At 37.5% G+C, this 22,647-nt stretch overlaps 1 protein-coding gene and 1 pseudogene across 4 annotated transcripts in view; one reads left to right on the top strand and one right to left on the bottom strand.

Moving 5' to 3' along the window:
- POLD3 (DNA polymerase delta 3, accessory subunit) overlaps window positions 1-22,647 on the top strand; it is a 64,680-nt gene that overhangs the window by 28,347 nt on the left and 13,686 nt on the right. For all 3 annotated transcript variants that reach the window (XM_082749685.1, XM_082749684.1, XM_082749683.1), the window contains exons 4-9: window positions 3,384-3,423; window positions 4,647-4,779; window positions 9,713-9,977; window positions 11,363-11,435; window positions 16,485-16,650; window positions 19,309-19,415. In XM_082749685.1, the coding sequence (XP_082605811.1) occupies window positions 3,384-3,423; window positions 4,647-4,779; window positions 9,713-9,977; window positions 11,363-11,435; window positions 16,485-16,650; window positions 19,309-19,415 (784 nt within the window). The remainder of the gene's footprint in view (window positions 1-3,383; window positions 3,424-4,646; window positions 4,780-9,712; window positions 9,978-11,362; window positions 11,436-16,484; window positions 16,651-19,308; window positions 19,416-22,647) is intronic.
- On the bottom strand, window positions 2,027-2,662 carry LOC309841243 (GTP:AMP phosphotransferase AK3, mitochondrial pseudogene; annotated as a pseudogene). Its single transcript has one exon. The product of its transcript is annotated as a GTP:AMP phosphotransferase AK3, mitochondrial pseudogene (transcript).

Here is a 22,647-nt window from a genome sequence, read left to right as displayed (position 1 = left end):
TCAAAGGCAGTTAATAACAGCTTTTACAAGGACTTATTTCATTTGATTTAGCACCAAGTAAAGTAAGTATGCCATTGAAGAATCATGTTTCTCCTCTAGCTCTCATGTTGCTCCATTCTTCCTACCAGGCCACAGGACATCAGCAAGCATCCTTGTTGCCCACTGAGGAATTAAATATTTTTGTTTTAATATGGCTATTCAGATTATACTTGCTGATAAAGGTTTTTCCTGTCAGATAAGTGAACATAACTATGGTGGTCATCATTAGAGGTGTTAATTTTGATTAGGTAAAGAGCTCATTCAGCAAACTCAGTTATTTTCCTGGCCATTTTTAACTTGGCATATAAATACTTTTAATTATTTTACTAATTATGATTGTTATTGTTATATATATCAAGGTAATTTTCCCCAAGGATACCTGATCTTTTTCTATTTCCTGATGATAAAGTATTCTTGCTTTACTAGTGTTATGGGTTTCTTTTCTTTTTTCTTTTTTTTTTTTTTTTTTTGGACTTTAATTTGTTACTCATCAAGGCAGAGCGTACATTTTGATTAAAAAACAAAACTAACTAGGGGCGCCTGGGTGGCTCAGTGGGTTAAGCCGCTGCCTTCGGCTCGGGTCATGGTCTCAGGGTCCTGGGATCGAGTCCCGCATCGGGCTCTCTGCTCAGCAGGGAGCCTGCTTCCTCCTCTCTCTCTGCCTGCCTCTCTGCCTACTTGTGATCTCTCTCTGTCAAATAAATAAATAAATCTTTAAAAAAAAAAAAAAAAACAACTAACTAGATCCTGAGGTGCCTTGGTGGCTCAGTTGTTAAGTGCCTGTCTACAGTCCTGGGATCGACCCCTGCATTGGGCTCCCTGCTCAATGGGAAGCCTGCTTCTCCCTCTCCCACTCTCCCTCTCTTGCTATGTCTCTGTCTAACAAATAAATAAATAATATTTAAAAAAAACAAAACTAACTAGATCTTAAAGCACATGTTTCTAAGCTGAATAACATGAAAACATTAAGACTTTAATTACATATTCTGTTGAAAATTTGACTTGGGTGTTTCTGCAAGAACTTATGTCAATTTCTAACATAAATCATATCCCTCAGTGCCTGTGTATTCTCAAAAGAAAAATCTTGGGGAAATGAATTTTCTTATGAGCTAATTAATACACTTTGTAACAAATTGAAAATTCGGAGTAAACTGAAGGCATGTTTAACATAAATAAATTCAGCTTACATGGCTAGTTTATAAATGTCTTAGTGTAGGGGTGCTGGGTGGCTTAGTTAAGTGTCTGACTCTTGGTCTCAGGTCATGATCTTATGGTTTGTGAGGTCAAGCCCTGATTTGAGCTCTGCTTAGCAGGGAGTCTGCTTGGGGATTTTCTCCCTTTGCTCTGCCTCTGCTCGATTGCTTGCTTGTTTGCACACACACACATTCTCTCTCTCTCTCAAAAGGAAAAAAGAAAAGTCTTTAAGAAAGAAATAAGTGTCTTAGGTAAAGGCAGTAGTGAATTTGCATCATGCAACTAATCTGTAAATCCAGTTGGTTTTTTCCTGGAATTTTATAGACATAGTATCTCACAGAGCCATATACGGCAATGCTAAAGATGTCTTTTTTGACATCAATCTGCACAAAAGCCTCTGATGAGATACTTTCCCCAAATGACATGGAATTTGTTTCTTTTCCAGAAAATAAGGAAACATTATCAACCACTTATTCTTCTGAGCAAATGTTAGGTTACTACCAATTGCTCTTTTAATTATGCTCAAATAGGTTTTTTTTTTTAAAGTTTAGACATTTCTGATGTTTTTCAGTTGCACCTCCATAGAAGATAACTGTAAAACACACTAGATGATTTCAAAAGTTGAGCTTCATATCTGACTCATTTGGCATATACTTAATTTCCAGATAAAATCAGTAGAAATGAAACTAATATAATGTTCAAAGAACTCCTAGATTCTGGTCTTAGGACAACGAGCTTCTAAATGCATGGATGAGGAGCTTCTGCTTATCTGACTAGGTAAATGCAGTTTTCCTCATGATGTAACTGATATTTTCTGGTTTATTTGTTGAACTTTTTGTTGGTAGGAAGGCATACACATAGGGCCAGATCTTGTTGGTTTCTGTTCTGGAGAATGTTTCTAACATCCCTCTTGTCTGGTAGATGATATTCCAGGACCAGCTCTGTTTGGGCTTTGTAAGCCTTTGATCTCTTGAGGACCATCTCTTTCATCTGTTACTCTCACACTGGATGAGAGGCTCTCCAGTCAGATCACCAAGGCCCATGGTATTGGGAGAGTCGAATTTGACGTTGGAGACTTGGTGACTAGATGGATGAATTGAGGAAGCAATGGATGTTGCTTCATGACCTCAAAGGTCATGTTGAGATTAATCACTCTATCTGATAAACTATCCAGGGCTTCTGCCTGTGAAAGTACTTTGGAAAACTATCCAATAGCCGGCTATACTGAGTGAGATTTTTCAGCTCATGAAGGGCCAAGCTGAGTCATGACATTGTCCAAAATGAGCTTCCCTTGTTCAGTGAAAGTCTTGGCTAACCTGCCAATTTCTCTGCCCCAGGCCTGTTTGAGACTGGGTCCTTGCTGGAGAGGGGCTTCAGCTCGAAGTATTGGTGGTGTGCAATGAATGACATACCTTGCCCGAGCCACCATGATCACTGTGTTCAGTAGTCCGGGGCCCCACAGATAGTGGGGCTTTGGCCTGGCTGCGCACTCAATCTCCTCTGTGGGCTGGCAGCACTGTAAGCTGGGGGCTGCCTTTTGTTCGGTTTTTGATTGTATTGATATGTATATTCTATCACTTTCTTACCCAGATGGAGAAATTTTAAAATAAACAAGTTAAAATGAGTCTGACTTTATTAAACTGTATACAGATTTTCTTAAAAAAGATTTTATTTATTTATTTGAGAGAGCGAAAGCATGAGTGGGGTGGAGGAGTAGAGGGAGAGAAAGAAGCAGATTCTTCCCTGAACAGGGAACCCAGCACCGGGCTGGGCAGACACTTAACCTATTGAGTTACCCAGGCAGCCCTGTGCATAAATTTTTTAAAAAGATTTTATTTGTTATTTGTTTGTTTTGTTTGTTTAAGGTGGCGGGGAGAAGCAGAAGGAGAGGGAGAGGGGCAAGCAGATTCTGAGGCCCTGCTGGATGCCACAACTTTGAGATTATGTCCTGAGCTGAAACCAAGTTAGATACTCAACCTACTGAGCCACCCAGACACCCTTGTACACAGAGTTTTAGGGTTATCTGATGTTCCTAATTTCACATTTGTTATCTGATGTTCATAATTCACTTTGAATTATCAGCAAAGAAACTGTAAAATTGCAAGTTGTATTACTACTTTAAACACTAATGAAGTGTTATTTCCTTGCAGTGCCACAAGGTTGCAGTAGTGAGAGAAGATAAATTGGAAGGTAAGTGTTTTAGCAACTTACCAAGATTTTCCTCTTACGCCGTCAATGTAGGTATAGTAAAAAATCTGCCCCTAGCATGCAATATATTGAGCTCTTTAACTGAAAAGCTGAATATTTTTTTATTAGTAGTTTCTGAAACATGTTAAAATAGGATACTACCTCTAACTAACTTCCCATAGCTTCCTATAGCTGCTGTCATTTACAACACACACACTTTTATTACAGGATTTCAAGACTCATGTCATTCGTGCAAAAAATTATCGTGAATACCATATGGAACACCTCATCAACTGGAAGAGACAATAGTCTCTAAATATTGTGTTCCATAACAGTTTTTAGGAAGAAAATTAGAGAATGCTTTTTTAAAGTCAGAAAGACTTAATATAACTTATAAATTAAATTTATCATTCCATTTCAAGACTATTAATGCTCTGGTTCTATTATTTAAAAATCCAGTTCAGAGGAATTTTGTAACAGGGTCCACATGATCTGGACATTGTCTCAAGACAAAACCTGTACTGTTGTATTTTGTATACAAAGACTCCTGACAGTGGTGTCATTTTCTTACAAAATAACTCCGAGATATTCAGGGTGGAGGAGATGTCCACTTTTGTCTTTCTGAATTTCCCATAGTTTTGGCCAATGTGAGATTTAGTTATTCAGTAGATACATAATGAATATTTACTCTATCTAGCTTTGTGCTAGGTGCTGTAGACTCAGTCACAGTCCCATTCTTGGTGGAACCTAACATTTGTTCTTGCGACATTGTTTTATGGTTTTTTGCTGCAGACTTACCTGGTTAGTAGTATTTTTGTTATAGAGTTGCTTTCTCTATACAAAAATTGAATTGTATAATTGAGTCTTCTCAGATAGAAATTACTTTAATTATATGCTAGAGTGTAAGATTCTTCCGTGACTGAAGAAAAAAAAAAGGAACGTCATAGTCATCATCAATCATTCATTAATGTTTACTGAAAGTCCACTGGATGAGTGATACCCTTACAGGTGTTGAACTTAGAACTGACTCACCACCACCTACCTTGTCATGATGTTCCAGTTACAGAAGAGTTGATATTATACTGTGTATGTGACTCTTTGGCCTTTTAGAGCTTTTGAACCACCACAGATTGCAAATGGTTTTAATGCAGAAAGGTTTCTTGTTAAAGTCCCTACATGCTATGAAGTTTGTGTATTAACAGACTGCTTTTCCTGTTGACTTGTAGCAGTGAAGTCCAAGCTAGCGGTGACTGCCAGCATCCATGTGTACAGCATCCAGAAAGCCATGCTAAAGGACAGTGGGCCTCTGTTCAATACGGACTATGACATCCTTAAAAGCAACTTGCAGAACTGCAGCAAGTGAGCTCCTTAATGTTCCTTGTGGGCTTCTTTACGAATTGATTTTGTAAGATGTTTACACAGTGGCTGCCTCTTAAGAGCAAATGCCAAGTCTAGTAAAACCCCATTTATCTTGCAGTAAGACACATGCCTGGTTTTATTAGTACATCATAAGGTGAAAAATAGCAGCCACAACCCATACTGAAAATCCCAGTGGACTCCCCATAAATTTATTTCTCATGTATTTATCCTGTCACCACCACCCGAAATGTTTGTTGTGCCCCCTCATTACTCCCTTACCTCAGTCTCTGCTTGTCTAAATCCTACCCATTTTTCAAGAACCAGTTCAGATGTCCTTCAAGAACTGTTTCTGATTTGTTATCCCTCTGTCTTCTGTCCAAAAGCATTTGATCTTCCACAGCCAGGCTCAGATCTTGTTCATCTTTTGTATCCTTTATATCATCTTCAGTGAGGTCGTGGACTGTAATGCACAGGTTTGTGTTGTGGCTTTGCTGCTTAATAGCCTGGTGGTTTTGGACAAATCACTTAAGTTCTTTTGAGCTTTGGCTTTTTCATTTTTAAATTAGATGTAATAATGCCTGCTTTGTGGGGTTGTATTGAAGGTTCAAGTCAGTTCCCCATACATATTAAGCACTGACTACTTTGACAGGTACAAAGGAGATAATTTTAATTCATTCCACAAAGATGCTATGCCATACACTAGGGAGTGAATATGGCCCAACTTATGGAACTGATAGTCCTAAGGGAGTATAATATAGTGTGACAGTGCTCTAACAGGAGTAATACTGTGGGAGAATATATGGGGAAGCACTCATTCCCAACTTGTGAGTGAGGAGGCAAAAGAAAGAAGGCTTCCTGGAGGTGTGGCAGCTAAACTGAGGCCTGAAGACTTGAGTTGTAGTAGCCAATCAAAGGAGAAGTAGCAAAGTAAAGACAGAGCTGCGAGAAAACCTGGTGCTGTGTGAGACCGTAGTCGTTTTCTATGGCAGGAACTTAGAGTGAGAGGTAGAATATTATGAGATATAAGACAGAAGTAGGTGTCAGATTATATGCTTTGACCACGAGGTTAAGGAGTTTAGACTTTATTCTGAGGGCACTAGGGAGCTACTGAAGATGTTGAAGCAAATGGGTGAAATGATCAAAATTGCATTACAGAAATATGACTTGGGGGCACTGGGGTGGCGCAGTTGGTTAAGCATCTAACTCTTGATTTTAGCTCAGGTGATCTCAGGGTCATGGGATTAAACCCTGTGTTGGCCACTGTGCTCAGCAGGGAGTTTGCTTGAGATTCTCGCTCCCTCTCCACCTCACTGTGTTCGTGCATGTGCATGTGCTCTCACTCTTTAAATGAATAAATAAATAAAATCTTAAAAAAAAAAAAAAGATCCCTTGGCTGCAATGATGAACATAGATCAGAAGGGAATGAATAATTGGGAGACAGAGCCATCAGAGAGAAGAAATGTAGTGATTCAGGGTGGAGAAGAGTTACCTGAAGTATCGTAGTGGTGTTGGAGATGAAGCAGTATGAGAGTTAAGAGTCATGCTCTCAAAACCTGGATTTTGTAATGCTTGGGGACCAGGTGTGTGTGTGTGTGTGTATGGGGGCGGTATTCATGGTGTTCAGGATGATGGCCATGTGTCTGGATGGGTGATGGTGTCTTCACTAAGAAAGGGAATATGTGGGAAGGCATAGACTTGGGGAGAGAACAAAAAACGTTAAATTGGGTTTGGACATGTTGAGTTTGTGAAAACTGTGGGGAGTCCAAGTGGCGATGTCCATGCAGTAGTGTAGAGTCAAGGAGAGAAATCTAGCTTGAAATTAGAAATTTTGGCATCAGAGAAAATAGCTAATTAATTGAACCACAGCAGTAGATATAGTCATGCAGAGAGAATGTATAGAATGAAAGAGGGCAGAAAGTCAAACTCTAGGCTACAATTACTAGCTGTATAACCTTGAGCAAATTACTTAATCTCCGTGTCTCAGTTTCCTCCTCGATAGAGCAACGCTAACAATGGTTCTAACCTCAAAGGGTTGTCAAGGAATAAATGAATGAATATATATAAAACACTTCAAATGGTGCTTGGCACATAGTAAGCACTATTTAAGTGATAGCCATTTTTCAAGGAATGGGCAAGAGAAGCGGAGCCTAAATGGGAGCAACCAGGGATGAGAGGAAAATCACGAGTATATGGGGTTCTAAAAGCTAAGGAAAGAATTTCAAGGAGGGACAGATTGACAATGTCATATCTTGCTGAGAAGCTGAGTAAAACAGGAACTGAAAAGTGTCCATTGGATTTAGTGATGACCTTGGTAAGAGGGTTTTCAGTGGATTGACCAGATTCTGGTCAGCTGAGGAAATGGGAGCATGAGAAAGTGAGACAGCAAATATGAACAACTCCTTCCAGGAAATTTGACTGTAAAATGGAGGAAAAAGAGAGGTAGCTAAAAAGGACTTGAGACTAAGGGAGGATCTTCACATTTTTAAAGTTGAGAGTGCCTTGAACTTGTACTATTAGGAAAGAGCCATGAAAGAAGAAATGGTTGAGGCTACTGGGGAAGATGGGATAACTGATAGAACCAGGTTCTTGAGGAGAAATAGATATAGACTTGCCAATAGTTTCTGGAAGTTCCATGAGAATAGGGATTGTGTCTATTTTGTACCAAAATGGTACCTAGCAAATGGTAAGCATTCAATAAGTAATTGTTGAGTGAATTAATGGTAGATAATAGCTCTTTTATTCTACAGCTCAAAACCTTAAGTATAATAAGCATACAAATATTTATTAAATAAATAAATGTAATTACATAGCTAAAGAGTAATGATTTATATTTATAAGTGGTGTTTTTAGGGAAGGATCACAAGAAAAGATGAATACCCAGATGTGTTTATGTAAATTATATTTTAAATTCCAAAAATAACCAGTATTAAAATATAGTTATGGCATGTGAAGCTTTAAAAATCAGTTCTTCTGTTGTATCTAATAAGCAAACAGGAATAAAGGTGACTCAAAAGTTCAAAATGAAATTTCCTCAGAGACCACTAAAGTAAACATGGCAAGTAGAAATGTGGCAGTAGGAAGCACTTTAATGAAACTTTACTTAAATACTTAAAGTATCTTGGGTGGAAATGTGAAGAATTTACTCCAATAAAAAAGTTTGTGTTTGGTCCTGAGAATTATGGGCCAACTGAGATCTGACTAATTGTTTTGTGTGTTTTAAGAAGCGCTATGACAGGAAGAAAATTGAAATTTTAGGACCGAGCAGATTTTTCTCTCTTCGGACATGTTCCCAGCCTAACTTGGTCTCTTCCTTATTGCCAGTTTCTGGTCCTGACCCTAAGGTGTGGAATGTAGACCAAATGGAGAAAGAGTTGTCTGAGGGCCAACTTTAGATGTTGACAATGAAATAAGACATTGCTCTTTTCCTTGTACATAGAAGTACTGCAAGGCTAGAGAGGAAGACCAGTGGGTGAAAGGAAATGATCTCTGTCTGTTATTAACTCTGATGCACAAAATATTTGTGGTAGTGTGGGGTTTTCTGAAGTGGACTGTAGTAAATCAGTTGAAGATTTTTGAAGCTATACACTCTACCTTTGGGACTGTTCAGTCTAAAGTTACTTCTGAAATTAAATAATTTATCAGTGACTTTTTTCTTACACTAGTTACTCCAGCAGTTAATCTTGGAAGTTTTGCCTGGTTGATCTCCTACTCGATCCTACGCGATTACTCTCACCACATTGTTTCTTTCTTAACCTCCATCTTCTCCCACTCCAAGTTGAAGTGATACATTGAAGAAGAGAGAGAAACCAGAGGTCTCATTTCCAGGATCTTCAGTTATCATTCTTTCACTAGTATTTCTATGTGCCAGGTCTTGTACTGCGTACCTAAAATACAAAAGATGAATAATGCCCTTTGCTACATCCAAGGAGCTCTCACCAACCCCCAGTAAGCTAAAGACTGGGGGAAATCAAATGGTGTTCTTTTTTAGAAAAGTGGGGGAACTTTGCTGTAAGCACAACTGTGATTTGTGTGAAACAGGCGCATCTATGATGATTATAGAAAAAGAGATGGGGGCGCCTGGATAGCTCAGTGGGTTAAGGCCTCTGCCTTTGGCTCCTCAGGTCATGATTCCAGAGTCCTGGGATCAAGCCCCACATCTGGCGCTCTGCTCAGCAGAGAACCTATTTCCTCCTCTCTCTCTCTGCCTGCCTCTCTGCCTACTTGTGATCCCTGTCTGTCAAATGAATAAATAAATCTTTAAAAAATAAAAAAAAGAGATGAATGTTCCCTTTGATATACCATGCATACTGTGCCAAGTTTCTTCACTTGGTTTGGGGCATACTTGTCTGGTGCTGTTAGTTGGTATTATTAGAAATTATGAACAAATGACAGTGAAGGACCACCAGTCATAGGAGCCAGTGGCTCTGTTCCCAGCTTCTTCCTTGTTTCAAAGCATGATCCACTCTGGCCAGGAGAGTTGCCAGGAAATTTGTTAATATTTAAAGCTCATAATTTTGGTCCAGTCAATATTTATTGCATATGTAGTCCTATAAGTTGAAGGTCTTTAAAAACAAGAGGTAACCCTTTGGTTTCCCAAGGGTTAGTGAAATTACTAATCTTTTGTTATTTTCTGGTGTATTCTTATTGTTTTGAATTTAAAAGCTTTATTCAAAAAAGTAAAGATATTCAATATGGTATGGAGGAACACATCAGATTCCAGTCCCAGTTCTATTACTGACTATATGTATAATCTAGGGCAAGTCCCTCACTGTCTCTCCAATACTTGTTTTGTATCTAAATGAGAGTTTTGCACAATATAATTTCTAATATCTATGTTAGTTGTAAAATGTTCTAATTTAATACTATTAGACTTAGAATGTAACATGTGGAAAGGAGTAAGACTTTGAAATTAATGTAATATTTGTGACCTCAGGTTTAGTGCCATACACTGTGCAGCTGCAGTCCCCAGAGCTGCTGTTGAATCCTCGTCCTCTGAAAAGTTTGAGCAGTCCAATCTTCAAGTATCAAGTGAGACACCAGCCAATAATGAGTTGACAACCAATGGTCACAGTCCACCTACCTCCAAACAGATTTTCCAGCAGCCCAAAGGGATAATGGGTATGTTTGCCTCTAAAGCTGCTTCTAAAACTCAAGATGCCAACAAGGAAACCAAAACAGAGACTAAAGAGGTAACAAATGTAAGTCTTTAAAGGTATGTCTTTATTGGGGCGCCTGGGTGGCTCAGTGGGTTAAAGCCTCTGCTTTCAGCTCAGGTCATGATCCCAGGGTCCTGAGATCGAGCCCTGCATTGGGCTCTCTGCTCAGCAGGGAGCCTGCTTCCTTGTCTCTCTCTGCCTGCCTCTCTGCCTACTTGTGATCTCTGTCTGTCAAATAAATAAAATCTTTAAAAAAAAAAATAAAGATACGTCTTTATAGCTTAGAATGGGTAACTGGAAAAGCATTATAGTTCCAGTGGTAGCAGTTTAATCACTTTTATATTATATAAAGTTTATTATATACATCAGGCTCTGATGTATATAATATGTTCTATTTTTTCTCCTTTAGTTTGAATCCTTTAATTCTTGATATTCTCATCTCAAATAGTCCTTTTTCTTTCAATAATGCTTCTCACCAAGCCTTGGATTCTTCTGTAAAATGGCCCTGTATACATTACAAGATGGTTGTGCAAGCCAAATAATGCATGTGAGAACACCTGAAAATTACAGAGTTTAAGGAATTTTATATTAGCAATATGTCATTTTGGGAACATCTTATATTCTGACCTTTGCCTTCTAGTCCTTTCTTCTTAGTATATTTAACATTCTCGTTCTGTTTTATGAATTTTTGTTTTTTTCTTTAGCTGCTTCCCTTCGTTTTTTATTATTCACTCATATGAAGTAACTTAAGTGCATTCACTTGAGAAAAGTCTCATTAAGACAGTATTTAAAAATACTCCAGAAAGGCACAATTATTGTTTTTTTTTTTTGTTATTACCTTCATTGTGATTTTACAGCTTCCACTTTGGGAAAGGAGAGGGGATTAGAAGGAAAACACTAACATTATGGAACTACTGTGTGCCAATAGTTTGATCTCTGCTTAAATCCTCCTAACAGTCAGTGAAGGAGAGATCTCCATTTTGCATGTGGTGAAGCTGAGTGCTAGACTTATTGACGGATTTGCCTGGGTATCAGATTGCTATTCAGTGGTGCAATCAGTTTTCAAATCCACTTCTGATTATTATAAATGTAACATTTTGAAGGTTCTCCCTCCACTTCTTGTGTACCATACTGCCTCTGATCTGTTTTAATTCTATTAAACTAAGTAGTTTTAAAATATTCTTAAAAGTTTAAACACATTCATGGATAGTAAGTCTATAAGAACGATGAGCAAGTAAGCTTTGTAGATAAACATGAGGTACTCTGGTCTGGATTTGTTCTTTTATCTAATGCTGACACATTTTGGCATGATTATATAGAGACTGTGCCATCACAGCTGTGTGCCCTGGTATTGAAGAGATTAAGACTGCTATACAAAGAACAGCCTTAGACACTAGAAAAAAATCATGTGTGTTTTCTGCTTTTAGGTATCTTCCACAGGCAACAAGGCACCAGGGAAAGGGAATGTGATGAGCAATTTTTTTGGAAAAGCTGCAATGAGTAAGCATGTTTTTACCTTCCTTTGATTAATACATGAATGTTCATATAATAACATATTTGAGATGAAAGCCACCTTTTTCAGTTTTTACCCATCTGGTATATTGTACAGCCTTCCTGCATCCTAATACAAATTTTTCAGTCTACTGACCAAATATTGAATGGGAGTAACCCAACTGGACCAGTGGATTTTATGGGTGAGCCGAGTTCAGTTTAGATCTTTTGTGGGATAGTTTACTACTCCTGTTTTTACTTCCTGCCTTGTAAAGAGAATTTATTATTTGTTTCACAGGGCTCTTGAAAATGGGTGACAAAATAGAAGGAGGCTGCTTGGTTATACAGTATAGTGTTGAGGTTAATATCCTAAGTGCTGGGGTCAGGTTTGTCTCATGTGACCATTATTAATTATTACCCCTGTCTCCCAGGGGGTTGCAAAAACAAATCTTTGACCTTCTGTAGTTATTTTTTACAGATTACTCATGATAATGAACTAGACCTCAGTATGAATTAGAAGGACCCGGGGTAGTGGCCACTTAAAAATAATACTTTTTGAGAAAATAGAATCGCCTTTATTTAAAATTTTTTTAAAAATAAGGATTCTTTCATATGGAAAGAGCCAGTAGTCACATATTTTCATACTTCTCATACCAAGTACACATCCCCTGAGGGTATGTGGCATAATACCAGAAAGAATTTAGGAGCCACAGGATAATTATGGCACACTTTCTTGGAGCATCAGTTTTACAAAGATCTTGTGGGAAGGCGTTTTGTTACATGCCTATGCAAGCAAAATTAGTCAGAATTCTGCTTTCCCATGATGGTCAAATTAGTGGTTGGAGGAGGCTTTGGGGTGATAGTGTTTATTTGCCAAAAAGCTATCCCAAAAAGTTTTTGTGTTCTGAAAATAGATGGAAAATTTGATACGTTCAGGTTATTGGGAAGCACGTTGTGTTGTTGCGGGCAGAGTGCACAGGGAGGGCTCCCTACTTCTGTGAAAATAGATGGTGCTAATGTCACTGGCCTGCATGGCTGGTACTGGTCAACTGAACCGAATCAGGTTGTGTGGTTTCTTGGTGACTTTTGGGTCCACATTTTTATTTGTTTTGTTTTATTTGTTGTTTTTGGTGCATTTGAACCAGTGAATGTAAGCATTTTTATTATTTCTAAAATATATAAACTATGAATATTTGTTAGTCAAAAAAAAATCAAGCTATACAGAAGTATACACTTATTTATTGATGTGTTTATTTAGGAAGTATTTATTGAGCAGCTGCTGTGTACTTGGAACTATTATGCATGATGATACAATGAAGAAAATGTAGACAAGTGAGATCACTGCCCTCATGGTCCTTACATACTACCAGGAGAGACAGACAAATAAAGAATAAAATAGTTAATTATAATTACTAGGCAGACAGTAGGCAGATAGGGAGTGGGGAAACTGGATAAAATAAAAGAATTAAATATTTATCTAATAAAAAGAATGGCTTTTAAAGTTGATTTATTTAACAGATGTTTTTTAAAGAAGAATGTTTAGAGTAAAATGATGAATATTTTTATTGTATTTGACACATGACAAGATCATTGCAATGAAAATGAAGAGTGTTGGATGAAAAGAATTGTGGAGACTTGAAGCACTTAAAACTTAATGCTGGGGGCGTCTGGGTGGCTCAGTGGGTTAAAGCCTCTGCCTTCAGCTCAGGTCATGATACCAGGATCCTGGGATCGAGCCCCATATCGGACTTTTTGCTCAGCAGGGAGCCTGCTTCCTCCTCCTTTCTCTCTGTCTGCCTCTCTGCCTACTTGGGATCTCTGTCTGTCAAATAAATAAAATCTTAAAAAAAAAAAGCAAAAACCTAATGCTGAACAATAGCAAGTGTAACAATTACCCTCATACATTGCTATGGAGAATAGAAAATGATGTGCTTGTTCTAGAGACAGTATGGCAGTCTTTCAAAAAGTTAAACGATTATCCAACACTTCCATCTATTCCTGTATATCTACTCAAGTGAATTAAAACTATATGTCCACAAAAAATCTTGTACACAAATGTTCATAGCAGCATTATTCATAATAGTCAAAAAGTGGAAACAACCCAAAGGTCCATCATCTGATGAATGGATAAACAAAGTATGGTATAGCCATACAATGGAATTTACTATTATTTTTTTTAAAAGATTTTATTTATTTACTAGAAGGAGAGAGATAGACCACAAGTCAGGGAGGGACCAAGGGAAAGGGAGGAAGAGACTCCCTGCCGAGCAGGGAGGCCAATGCAGGGTTTGATCTCAGGATCCCAAGATGACAATCTGAGCTGAAGTCAGATGCTCAACTGACTGAGCCACCCAGGTGTCCCACAATAGAATATTATTGAGCCATAAAAAAGGAATCAACCTATACTATAACATGGATGAAACTTGAAACATGGGAAATGAAAGAAGCTAGACAGGAAAGGCCACATGTTATGTAATTCTATTTATACAAGATGTCCAGAATAGGCAAATCTATCAAGACAGAATGTAGAATATTAGTAGATTAGTGTCGTGGGCTGGGTTGGGATTGGGGAGTGACTGCTAACGGGTACAGGGTTCCTTTCTTGGGGTGATGAAAATGTTCTAAAATTAGATAGCGGTGATGTTTGCACAGATAAAAACCACAGAATTTTACACTTTAAAGATTTTATTTATTTATTTGACAGACAGAGATCACAAGTAGGCAGAGAGGCAGGCAGAGAGAGTGGGGGAAGCAGGCTCCCTGCTGAGCAGAGAGCCCGATGTGGGGCTTGATCCCAGGACCCTGGGATCATGACCTGAGCCGAAAGCAGAGGCTTTAACCCACTGAGCCACTCAGGTGCCCCGAATTTTACACTTTAAATGGGTGAATTTTCTGGTATGGGAATTACCTCCTTAACAAGAACCTTAATGCTTTATATGTGAAAAAAAATTACAGCATTGGTGACAAAATTAAGAAGTCATCTGTATTTTGTATACATCTGTATACAAAATACAGATGTATACAAAATACAGAGTATAAAAAGGAGATGCTTTGGGGGCACCTGGGTGGCTCAGTGGGTTAAGCCTCTGCCTTCAGCTCAGGTCATGATCCCAGGATCCTGGGATGGAGCCCTGTATTGGGCTCTCTGCTCAGCGAGGAGCCTGCTTCCTCCTCTCTCTTTGCCTGCCTCTCTGCCTACTTGTGATCTGTCAAATAAATAAATAAGTAAATAAAATCTGGGGCGGGGGGAGGAGATGCTTTTAATAGTCAATGATACAAATGACTTGATCATTCAGATAAAAAGGAAAATATGTGATTAAATTTTCCTTAACAGTAGTCTGAAAATGTTACAGTAAACTGCCTCTTTACTGGGTAATTGGCCAATTGTAGCTGTACATGTAAATGAATTAGGAGTTCCTCAAATACTGTGAAATCAAGACAGAGTAAAAAAACTCTGGATGCTGAAGTCTGTTTGGTCACTGGTATTTTTTTTAATTAAGTTCAGTTTCCTGAAATTGGTAGACTCTTTTCTTACTCCAAGAGGGAGGTAGGAAATACTTTTTTTAAAAAATAATTTTAAAACAGTTGCTGTCAATATGAAATAATTCTGTAACAAAATGCAAAATTTGCTTAAGCTTTACGGATATACATGCAACTTCAGAGAACTCACTTTCTGAGGGTCAGTTACTGACTCCAGACCCCCTGGAGAAGCATGTTTACTCTCCTATACAATTTGGTGGAAAAGTTTGAGCAGTACCGATACTTGAGAACACCAGTGTTAAAAAGGCAGGAGAGAACGCCGCAATTCTCTAGTGGATTCCACCATTTAGAATTCTCAGTGAAGTCTTCGGAAAATGAAACTTAAATGGGTTGCATGTTATACTTTTATCTGTCATCTGTTCTTTCACATAATATACTTTACTTGCAAATTCTTATCCTAAGCTGTGTGTAATGACCAAGGCTAAGATATCAGTTGTTTTTTTCTACATTATAGCTGGCTTGAGCTGTTCTACAGCATATAACCAAACCCACTTATTGAAGAGCCTCAGGCTGTTTACAGCTTTCTGAGAGTATTTTGTGACTTCTCTTGGGGAAAAAAAATTACTATATATAGCATGAAGGATATTCTTCTATAATTTCTCAGATGGCTTGGCCCATCTTGCTTGCATTTCTTAGTTCTCTGCACAGCTTAGTAGTTTTTGTGTTTTTCAGATTGGTATAAGGAAAGAGGTAAGGATTTTGAGGAGTTAAACAAACTGGCTGGGTTCAAATCCTGACTCTTACCTTTTTTTATAGATGTTACCTTGGGTAAGTCATATAACCTCACATACTAATCCCTTTTAGTCCTTTCTATAGTCTCATAAATATTACTTCAGTTTTTCTAGAAAAGACTGACTTTTAGGTAACTTACCCAGAGTAAAACAGTATAACTCAAACTTTTCTGATTCCAAAGTAGACTTTTAATTATGTTATTAAGGGGCATCTGGCTGGCTCAGTGGGAAGGGCATGCGACTCTTGATCTTGGGATTGTGAGTTCGAGCCCCACATTTGGTGTAAAGATTACAAAAATAATTAAATTTTTAAAACCCTTTAATTATATCATTAAGATAGAAGTAGTGAGATGATAAGAGTATCCATATTTAAGTAGATAGAATATAATAGAAAATAGGATCTTGGTACAAATTTCTGTTGTCACTGTTTGTAAGCTGTGTACTCTTGGGAAACATCTTTTATCCCTCAGACTCTTAATTTTCCCATCTAATAAATGAGTTGTATTTGCTTTTTGTAAGCCATGCTTTTACTATTATTTGGCCTGTGGGCTGTGATATAATGAGGGATTAGCAAGAGGCAGAAATGAAAACAGAGCTAGAGTGGTAGTTGGAAAGGAGACATGTTCTCTGACTAGACCCTGAGTTCTGTTAGGACAGGGACTATTTTTTTTTTATCCCTTTAGCCCCTGCTCCTAATAAATTATTTGGCACTTAGTAGATTGTTAGAAGAATGATAGATTAATATTGTATGATGAGGTTATATATCATCTGCTTGCTGTATTTGTAGATAAACTTAAAGTCAATTTGGATTCAGAACAAGCAGTGAAAGAAGAAAAAATAGTGGAGCAACCTCCAGTGTCTGTCACTGAACCAAAGCTGGCAGCCCCTACAGGCCTGAAGAAATCCAGCAAAAAAGCAGAGCCTGTTAAGATGCAGCAGAAGGAAAAAAAAAGGTAGGAAAATTTTGTTGCCTGTGGGGGATGAGTGTCTCTGCTGGGGGTGAGAAGGTCTGTTTGGGCTTATTGACAGCTGGCGGTTTTTAGTTGAGTACTAAATCCTACTTAATGCCTTAGGGATACAGCTGTATAACCAAAATGAAGAGAGAGAGAAGTTCAGTAGCTTATCTAGTGAAAGAGAACTGTGGAATCAGCCAGTTTAGGTGATTTAGAGCCCAAAGCCAGTTTTTTGGGCCCCATCGATCTAAATTGATTATCTTTTTTTCTTTACTTCATTTGAAGTTTGTGGACATGGCATAAGTGTGCCTGATTGTGTCTGTGTGTCTGTTTTCACTTCAGATTGCCAAGCGAGGGGTTACTGTTTCCAGTCAAATTTAAGAGAAAAAGTTCTTTGTTTTCTTTTTATATCAATGAGTTTATTTTTCAAGTGGTAAAATGTAATTAGAAAAGAAAATAAAAAGCACACAAGCTGTTAAAAATGGATCCAGGAATTTGAGACACTACCTCATAGTTGGTAGGAATTAGTCTGTTGAAAGAAATTCTAAAGACACTGTCAGCACTGATAGGCCCAGAAATACTTGACTTTTGTGGCAAGGCTGGGGCTACTCTAGTAGAAAACATCAACAAAATGCTGAAGTTTCAGAGGGTCAAGGCTCTGTTCAGTGGGCCTTATCCCCAAGAATATGTGATGTGTGTGGGTTAAAATGTCCCTAGTCCATCAGTAAGACACTCATTGTTGATGGTTATAGCCAGGAGTGCTTTCAATATTTCATTACCAAGTATGATGTTAACTGTATGTTTTTAGTAGATGCCCTTTACTAGATGGAGGCAATCTTTTTCTGTTCCTAGTTTCTGGAGGTTTTTTATGAATGTGTGTTGAATTTTGACAGATCCTTTTTCTGCATTTATTGAGATGATCATTTGATGTTTCTGTTAATATGGTGAATTTACCTTGGTTTTTAAATGTTAAACTAACCTTGCATTCTTGGGATGAACCTCACTTTGGTCATAAGGTGTTATCCTTTTTATAAATTGTTAGATTCTGTTGGCTAGTATTATAAGGATTTTTTTGCCGCTGCATCTGTGAGGGCTATAGATCAGCCATTTTCTTTTCTGTTAATGTCTTTTTCAGATTTCAGTATCTGAGTTATGCTAACTTCATAAAATTAGTCAGGAGTTGTTTCCTTCTGTTTTCTCAGAGAGTTTGTGTAATATATGTATTATTTTTTTTTCCTTAAAAGTTTGATAAAATTCACCAGCAAATCCAAACCCAGAGTTTTCTTTGTGGAAAGGTTTATTTTATTAATTTCTATTTTTTAAATAGAGCTATTTAAATTTTCTTGTTCTCATTGGGTCAGTTTTTGTTTTATATATATAATATATATTTAAAAAAAAATTTTTTTTTTAAGATTTTATTCATTTGACAGAGGTGGGGCCAGGCAGAGGGAGAAGCAGACTCCCTGATGCAGGACTTGATCACAGGATCCTGGGATCATAACCTGAGCCAAAGGCAGACACTTAAATGACTGAACTCTGCAGGTGCCCCAGTTTTGGTTATATTTTTAAAGGAATTTATTTCATCTAAGTTATTGAGTTTATTGGCATAAAGTTCCTGATAATAGTCTTATTCTTTGAGTATCTATAGAATCTGTACTTATCACTACAGATTCATTCTTTCATTCCTAATATTGGTAATATGTAGTTTTGTCTTTTTTAAAATCAGACTTATAAAGGGGTTTATTAATTTTATTAATCTTTTGCCCCAAAATAACAACCTTTGGCTTTGTTAATTTTTTTCTATTTTATTTCATTGATTTCTGCTCTTCATTAATTTTTTCTACTCATTTGGGGTTTAATTTTTTTCTCGCTTGAGGTAGAAAAATAAGTTGATATTTAAAGTTATATAAGAAATAAGTTAAAGAAGATTAAAAACTGTATCTCATACATATTTGAGTAGTGTGGTAGAGTATCCACAGGAGCTAACTAATGACAAGATGGAGTCTAGGTTTTTTTATTATGTCATGAGAATCACATTAAGGTCTTATGTCTATGCCTTTGCCCATATTTCCTCTTTGAAGTATTTGTTTTATTCTCTTTAATATCTTTGTCTGCCTTTTTTTATCTGATAAACTTCCACTTAGCTTTCGGTTTTCAAGTAAGAGTCTTGTCGCATAACATTTTAATTGTGCAGTCATACCTGTCATATTATCTTGTATTTGGTGGTGTTTATATCTATTTCTCCTGCCAGAGCTTCTTGAAAAATAGTATTTTTTTTCACCTTTCATCCTCAGTGTTTAGCAAAGAGCCTCTACTTAGTAGCTGCTTATTCAGTGCTTTTTGAATCATTGAAAAGTCAATAGGAAAAGTAAGAAGGAATCTGTAGGAATTTGTAATGATTCTTGATGAGCTGGTAAGTAGCTTCCAATGATCAATATAGAGAGCTAGAAAAATGTTTAATTCTGGTCACCCCATGGAGTGACTTAGTTGTGGCCAGTTAGCAGAATATCCTTAAAAAAGAACCTTTACTGGTCTACTTTGACTCTTCTATCCTCTGGAATTAAGATCATGAGTTATGAAACAAGACTGATAGTAGCATATAAATACTTTCATTTTTATTTTGTGTAACATGCTTAAATTATTCCTGGATGCCAACAGGGGGAAGCGAGTGGAGTTATCTGATGATGAGACAAAAGAAACTGAAAATATGAAGAAAAAGAGGAGACGAATCAAACTTCCTGAGTCTGATAGCAGTGAAGATGAAGGTGGGCATTGCTGTTAATTTTTGGCTAGTGGGATTGTCTCAGGCTGCTGTAACAAAAATATCATACACTCGATGGCTTAAACAAGACAGATTTGTTTCTCACAGTTGTGAGGACTGAGAAGTTCAAAATTAAGGCACTGTCTGATGTGCGTGGTTCCTGGTGGGAGCTCTCCTCCTAATTTGTAGGATACCTTCTTATCCTCGCGTGGTAGAGAGAGAAATCGTCTCTCTTGTGTTTTGTATAAGGACAGTAATCTCATTCCATTAACTACCTCCCAGAGGCCTCGCCTCCAGATACCATCACATTAGGGATTAGAGCTTCAGCATATGAATTTTGGGGGAACACAGATATTTAGTCAGTAACATGGGCCAATTCTTACTATGCTTAAGGAGTTAGTTAAAAAGTAATTTATCACAGGTCACAATGACAATAGCAATCCTAGTGTTAAGAGACATAGCACCACCTAAAGTCTGCTTTAACCTTTTGACAAGAACCATCATTTTCTGGTAATATGCCAAAATAAACATAAAAGAAAAAGAATAAGGGGCGCCTGGGTGGCTCAGTGGGTTGATCCACAGCCTTCGGCTCGGGTCATGATCTCAGGGCCCTGGGATCGAGTCCCGCATCAGGCTCTCTGCTTGGCGGGGAGCCTGCTTCCCTCTCTCTCTCTCTGCCTGCCTCTCCATCTACTTTTGATTTCTCTCTGTCAAATAAATAAATAAAATCTTTAAAAAAAAAAAAAAAAGAAAAAGAATAAGGGTTATTATTATATATATTATCAAAGAGCTTCTCTTTTTTAAAAATGAAGTGGTGATATTCCTTTGGCTACCTTCATGTGACTCTTTTAAAATGGGTAATATTGTAGGCATCAAGGCTGTTGGTGGCATGGTGGTATTCCACACCACGTAAATAAAGCCATGCCAAGATTAAGAATCTATAGTGTCATTGTTGAAAGGGATTGATGCCATAGACCCTTTCAGTTTTAGGCTGTGGGCACTGTTGTGAGATCAACAGAGTAAGGGCAAGATTCTTTTTTTTTTTTTTTAACCCACTGAGCCCCCCAGGTGCCCCAAGGGCAAAATTAATGTGCCTCTTCAAAAATATCAGATACTCTAAGAGGCAAAATCTCTTCCCAAAGAGTGTAAATGTGTAAATGAAGGTGTAGAGAAAGAGGAGGCTGTTAAAGAGAAAGATGCCTTGGTTGAACTCACATACCAGATGACTTCTACCCTGTTTTGAGAATAGTGGTGAAAAGCTTGGATTTTCAAAATCAGTTCTCCATGAATTTTTGCCATACTGAGTAAAAAACATTTTGAGGGGACTAGGGAGATATAGTCGAAAGGAATTCAGCATCAAGTGAAGGTATAAAGACAAACAGACTGATGCTAGAAGAGATTAAAGGAGAATAACAAAGAAAAAGGAATCAGCATGCTGTTGAAGGACAAAATAAACTTGTTAGACTCTACTCTTACCTGAAAATGCTATAAGAAGAACTGAAAATGACAACAGAGGTTTCCCCAAAACAACTCAGCAACTGTACATGTACAATTGAGTGAAAAAGCAAATTATGTAAACAGATGATTGTAATGTAAAAGAAATGAACAGACCCAGGAAATTGTAGAAGGAAATTAAATCTGTCTATGATAGAGGCACATCTTGGACTCTTCCATGGATTTAGATCCTAACAGCCAGGCTTACTTATGTTGGAATTTGTGGCCTCTGATACCCCATGAGAGGTATAGTGCCCACCAGAGCTGTGGTTTTTTTAGTGACTCTGGAGTGGGTAGGGATAGGGCATTGTGAGCATCCTAGAGGGGTAGTTGCTGTATACTCATTCCATGTCATTTATCAAAATGTTTTGACCAAGACTACTGAAAGGAGGATACCCAAGCATGTAGATGAAACAAGAACCATTAAGGAACGTTCTGACCAGTAAAGAATTGAGAAATAGAGGCAACTCCATGCAGACACTTGGGAAAATAATTAGAATATAACAGGAATATGTGCTAATTGGATTAGTCTTCCATATTTCCAAGCAGGAAAGGACTTGGGGAAGATTCTGAAAGAGGCTTTCAAGCCATTAGCCTAATGTACTTTGAAAAGGTAAATTCGATAGTCTAGTGAAGGAGTCCGCTCTAAGTCAAGGAATTACTGTGGTTGATTGAGCACTTGTTACATATTTTTGAAATATTCTTTGTAGTTCTGATCCTTATCCCACAAAAACAATACTTGTGGGTGATTAGAAATATGAGTGGGGTTATTAGTTGGAAAGAAGCGAAAAGAAATGTGAAAAGAGGACAACCTATAGTAATGGATAATATAGATGACAGGCTTTCAGATTTTTTACCTAGTAAAAATAATTTTTAGCATCTGACTAAATTTATAAACCTTTTCCTTTTTATTCCTGAATGTTTTCTTTGTCTCAAAGTCAATGAGCTTTAATTTAAACCTTCACAGCGTCTCTAACCTATTACCATTTTATTACCAATATAGGTTATTCAGGATGCTGCCTTTTGCTGGAAATTAGCAGATGAGCAACAGGAGTGGAGGAAATGGCAGGGACTTTGGAGTCAAACAGATATGAATATAAATCTTACCTCTGCCACTTACTGTGCGACTTTAGGCAGATTGTTTAATTTCTCCACTTCTTTGTTTCTCCATCTCTAAATTGGGGATGTTATCACACACTGTGTAGGTTTTTTTATGAACATCAAATAAGACATATTAACAGTGCCAGGACAGTGCTTAACATAGCAGCTTTCCTTATTATTCACCCTACGTTTGTTATAGAGGTGTTCAATAAGTGTTTAACAGTAGTAAATCTCTTCTCAGAAAATTCTGTTCAACTTCATATCTTTAAATCTCTACTCAAGGGACTTTTCCTTTGTTTCTCTTCCTGGCAGAGGCTTGAGCATATTCAGCAGGTCTGCATATTCTGTCAAGCAAGAAAAGGCCAGACCCAGAAAGAAATTACATTAAGAGTAATGTCTACGTTGCTAGGAAGAAATAGTTTTAATTGATACGTTTGAGTTTTTGCTAACATTTTCAGTTTTCGCAAATTGCTTATGGAGAATGTTAAGCAAATGACACCCTCCTCTTTTTAGGTTAAGATAGGTAGTTTAAAAAATTTCCTAGGAAGCTATGAATGATTTCCAGAATTTCTAATTACCTATCTCTGCCATAGAACTCTGTGATTAAACAGTGGTTACATTGCTGGATCCCTGAAATTTGT

This window comes from Mustela nivalis (assembly GCF_964662115.1).
Source record: "Mustela nivalis genome assembly, chromosome: 9".
In the NCBI taxonomy this organism is placed as follows: domain Eukaryota; kingdom Metazoa; phylum Chordata; class Mammalia; order Carnivora; family Mustelidae; genus Mustela; species Mustela nivalis.
Note: the sequence above shows the minus strand (reverse complement) of the source record. Positions and strands in the feature narration are given on the sequence as shown.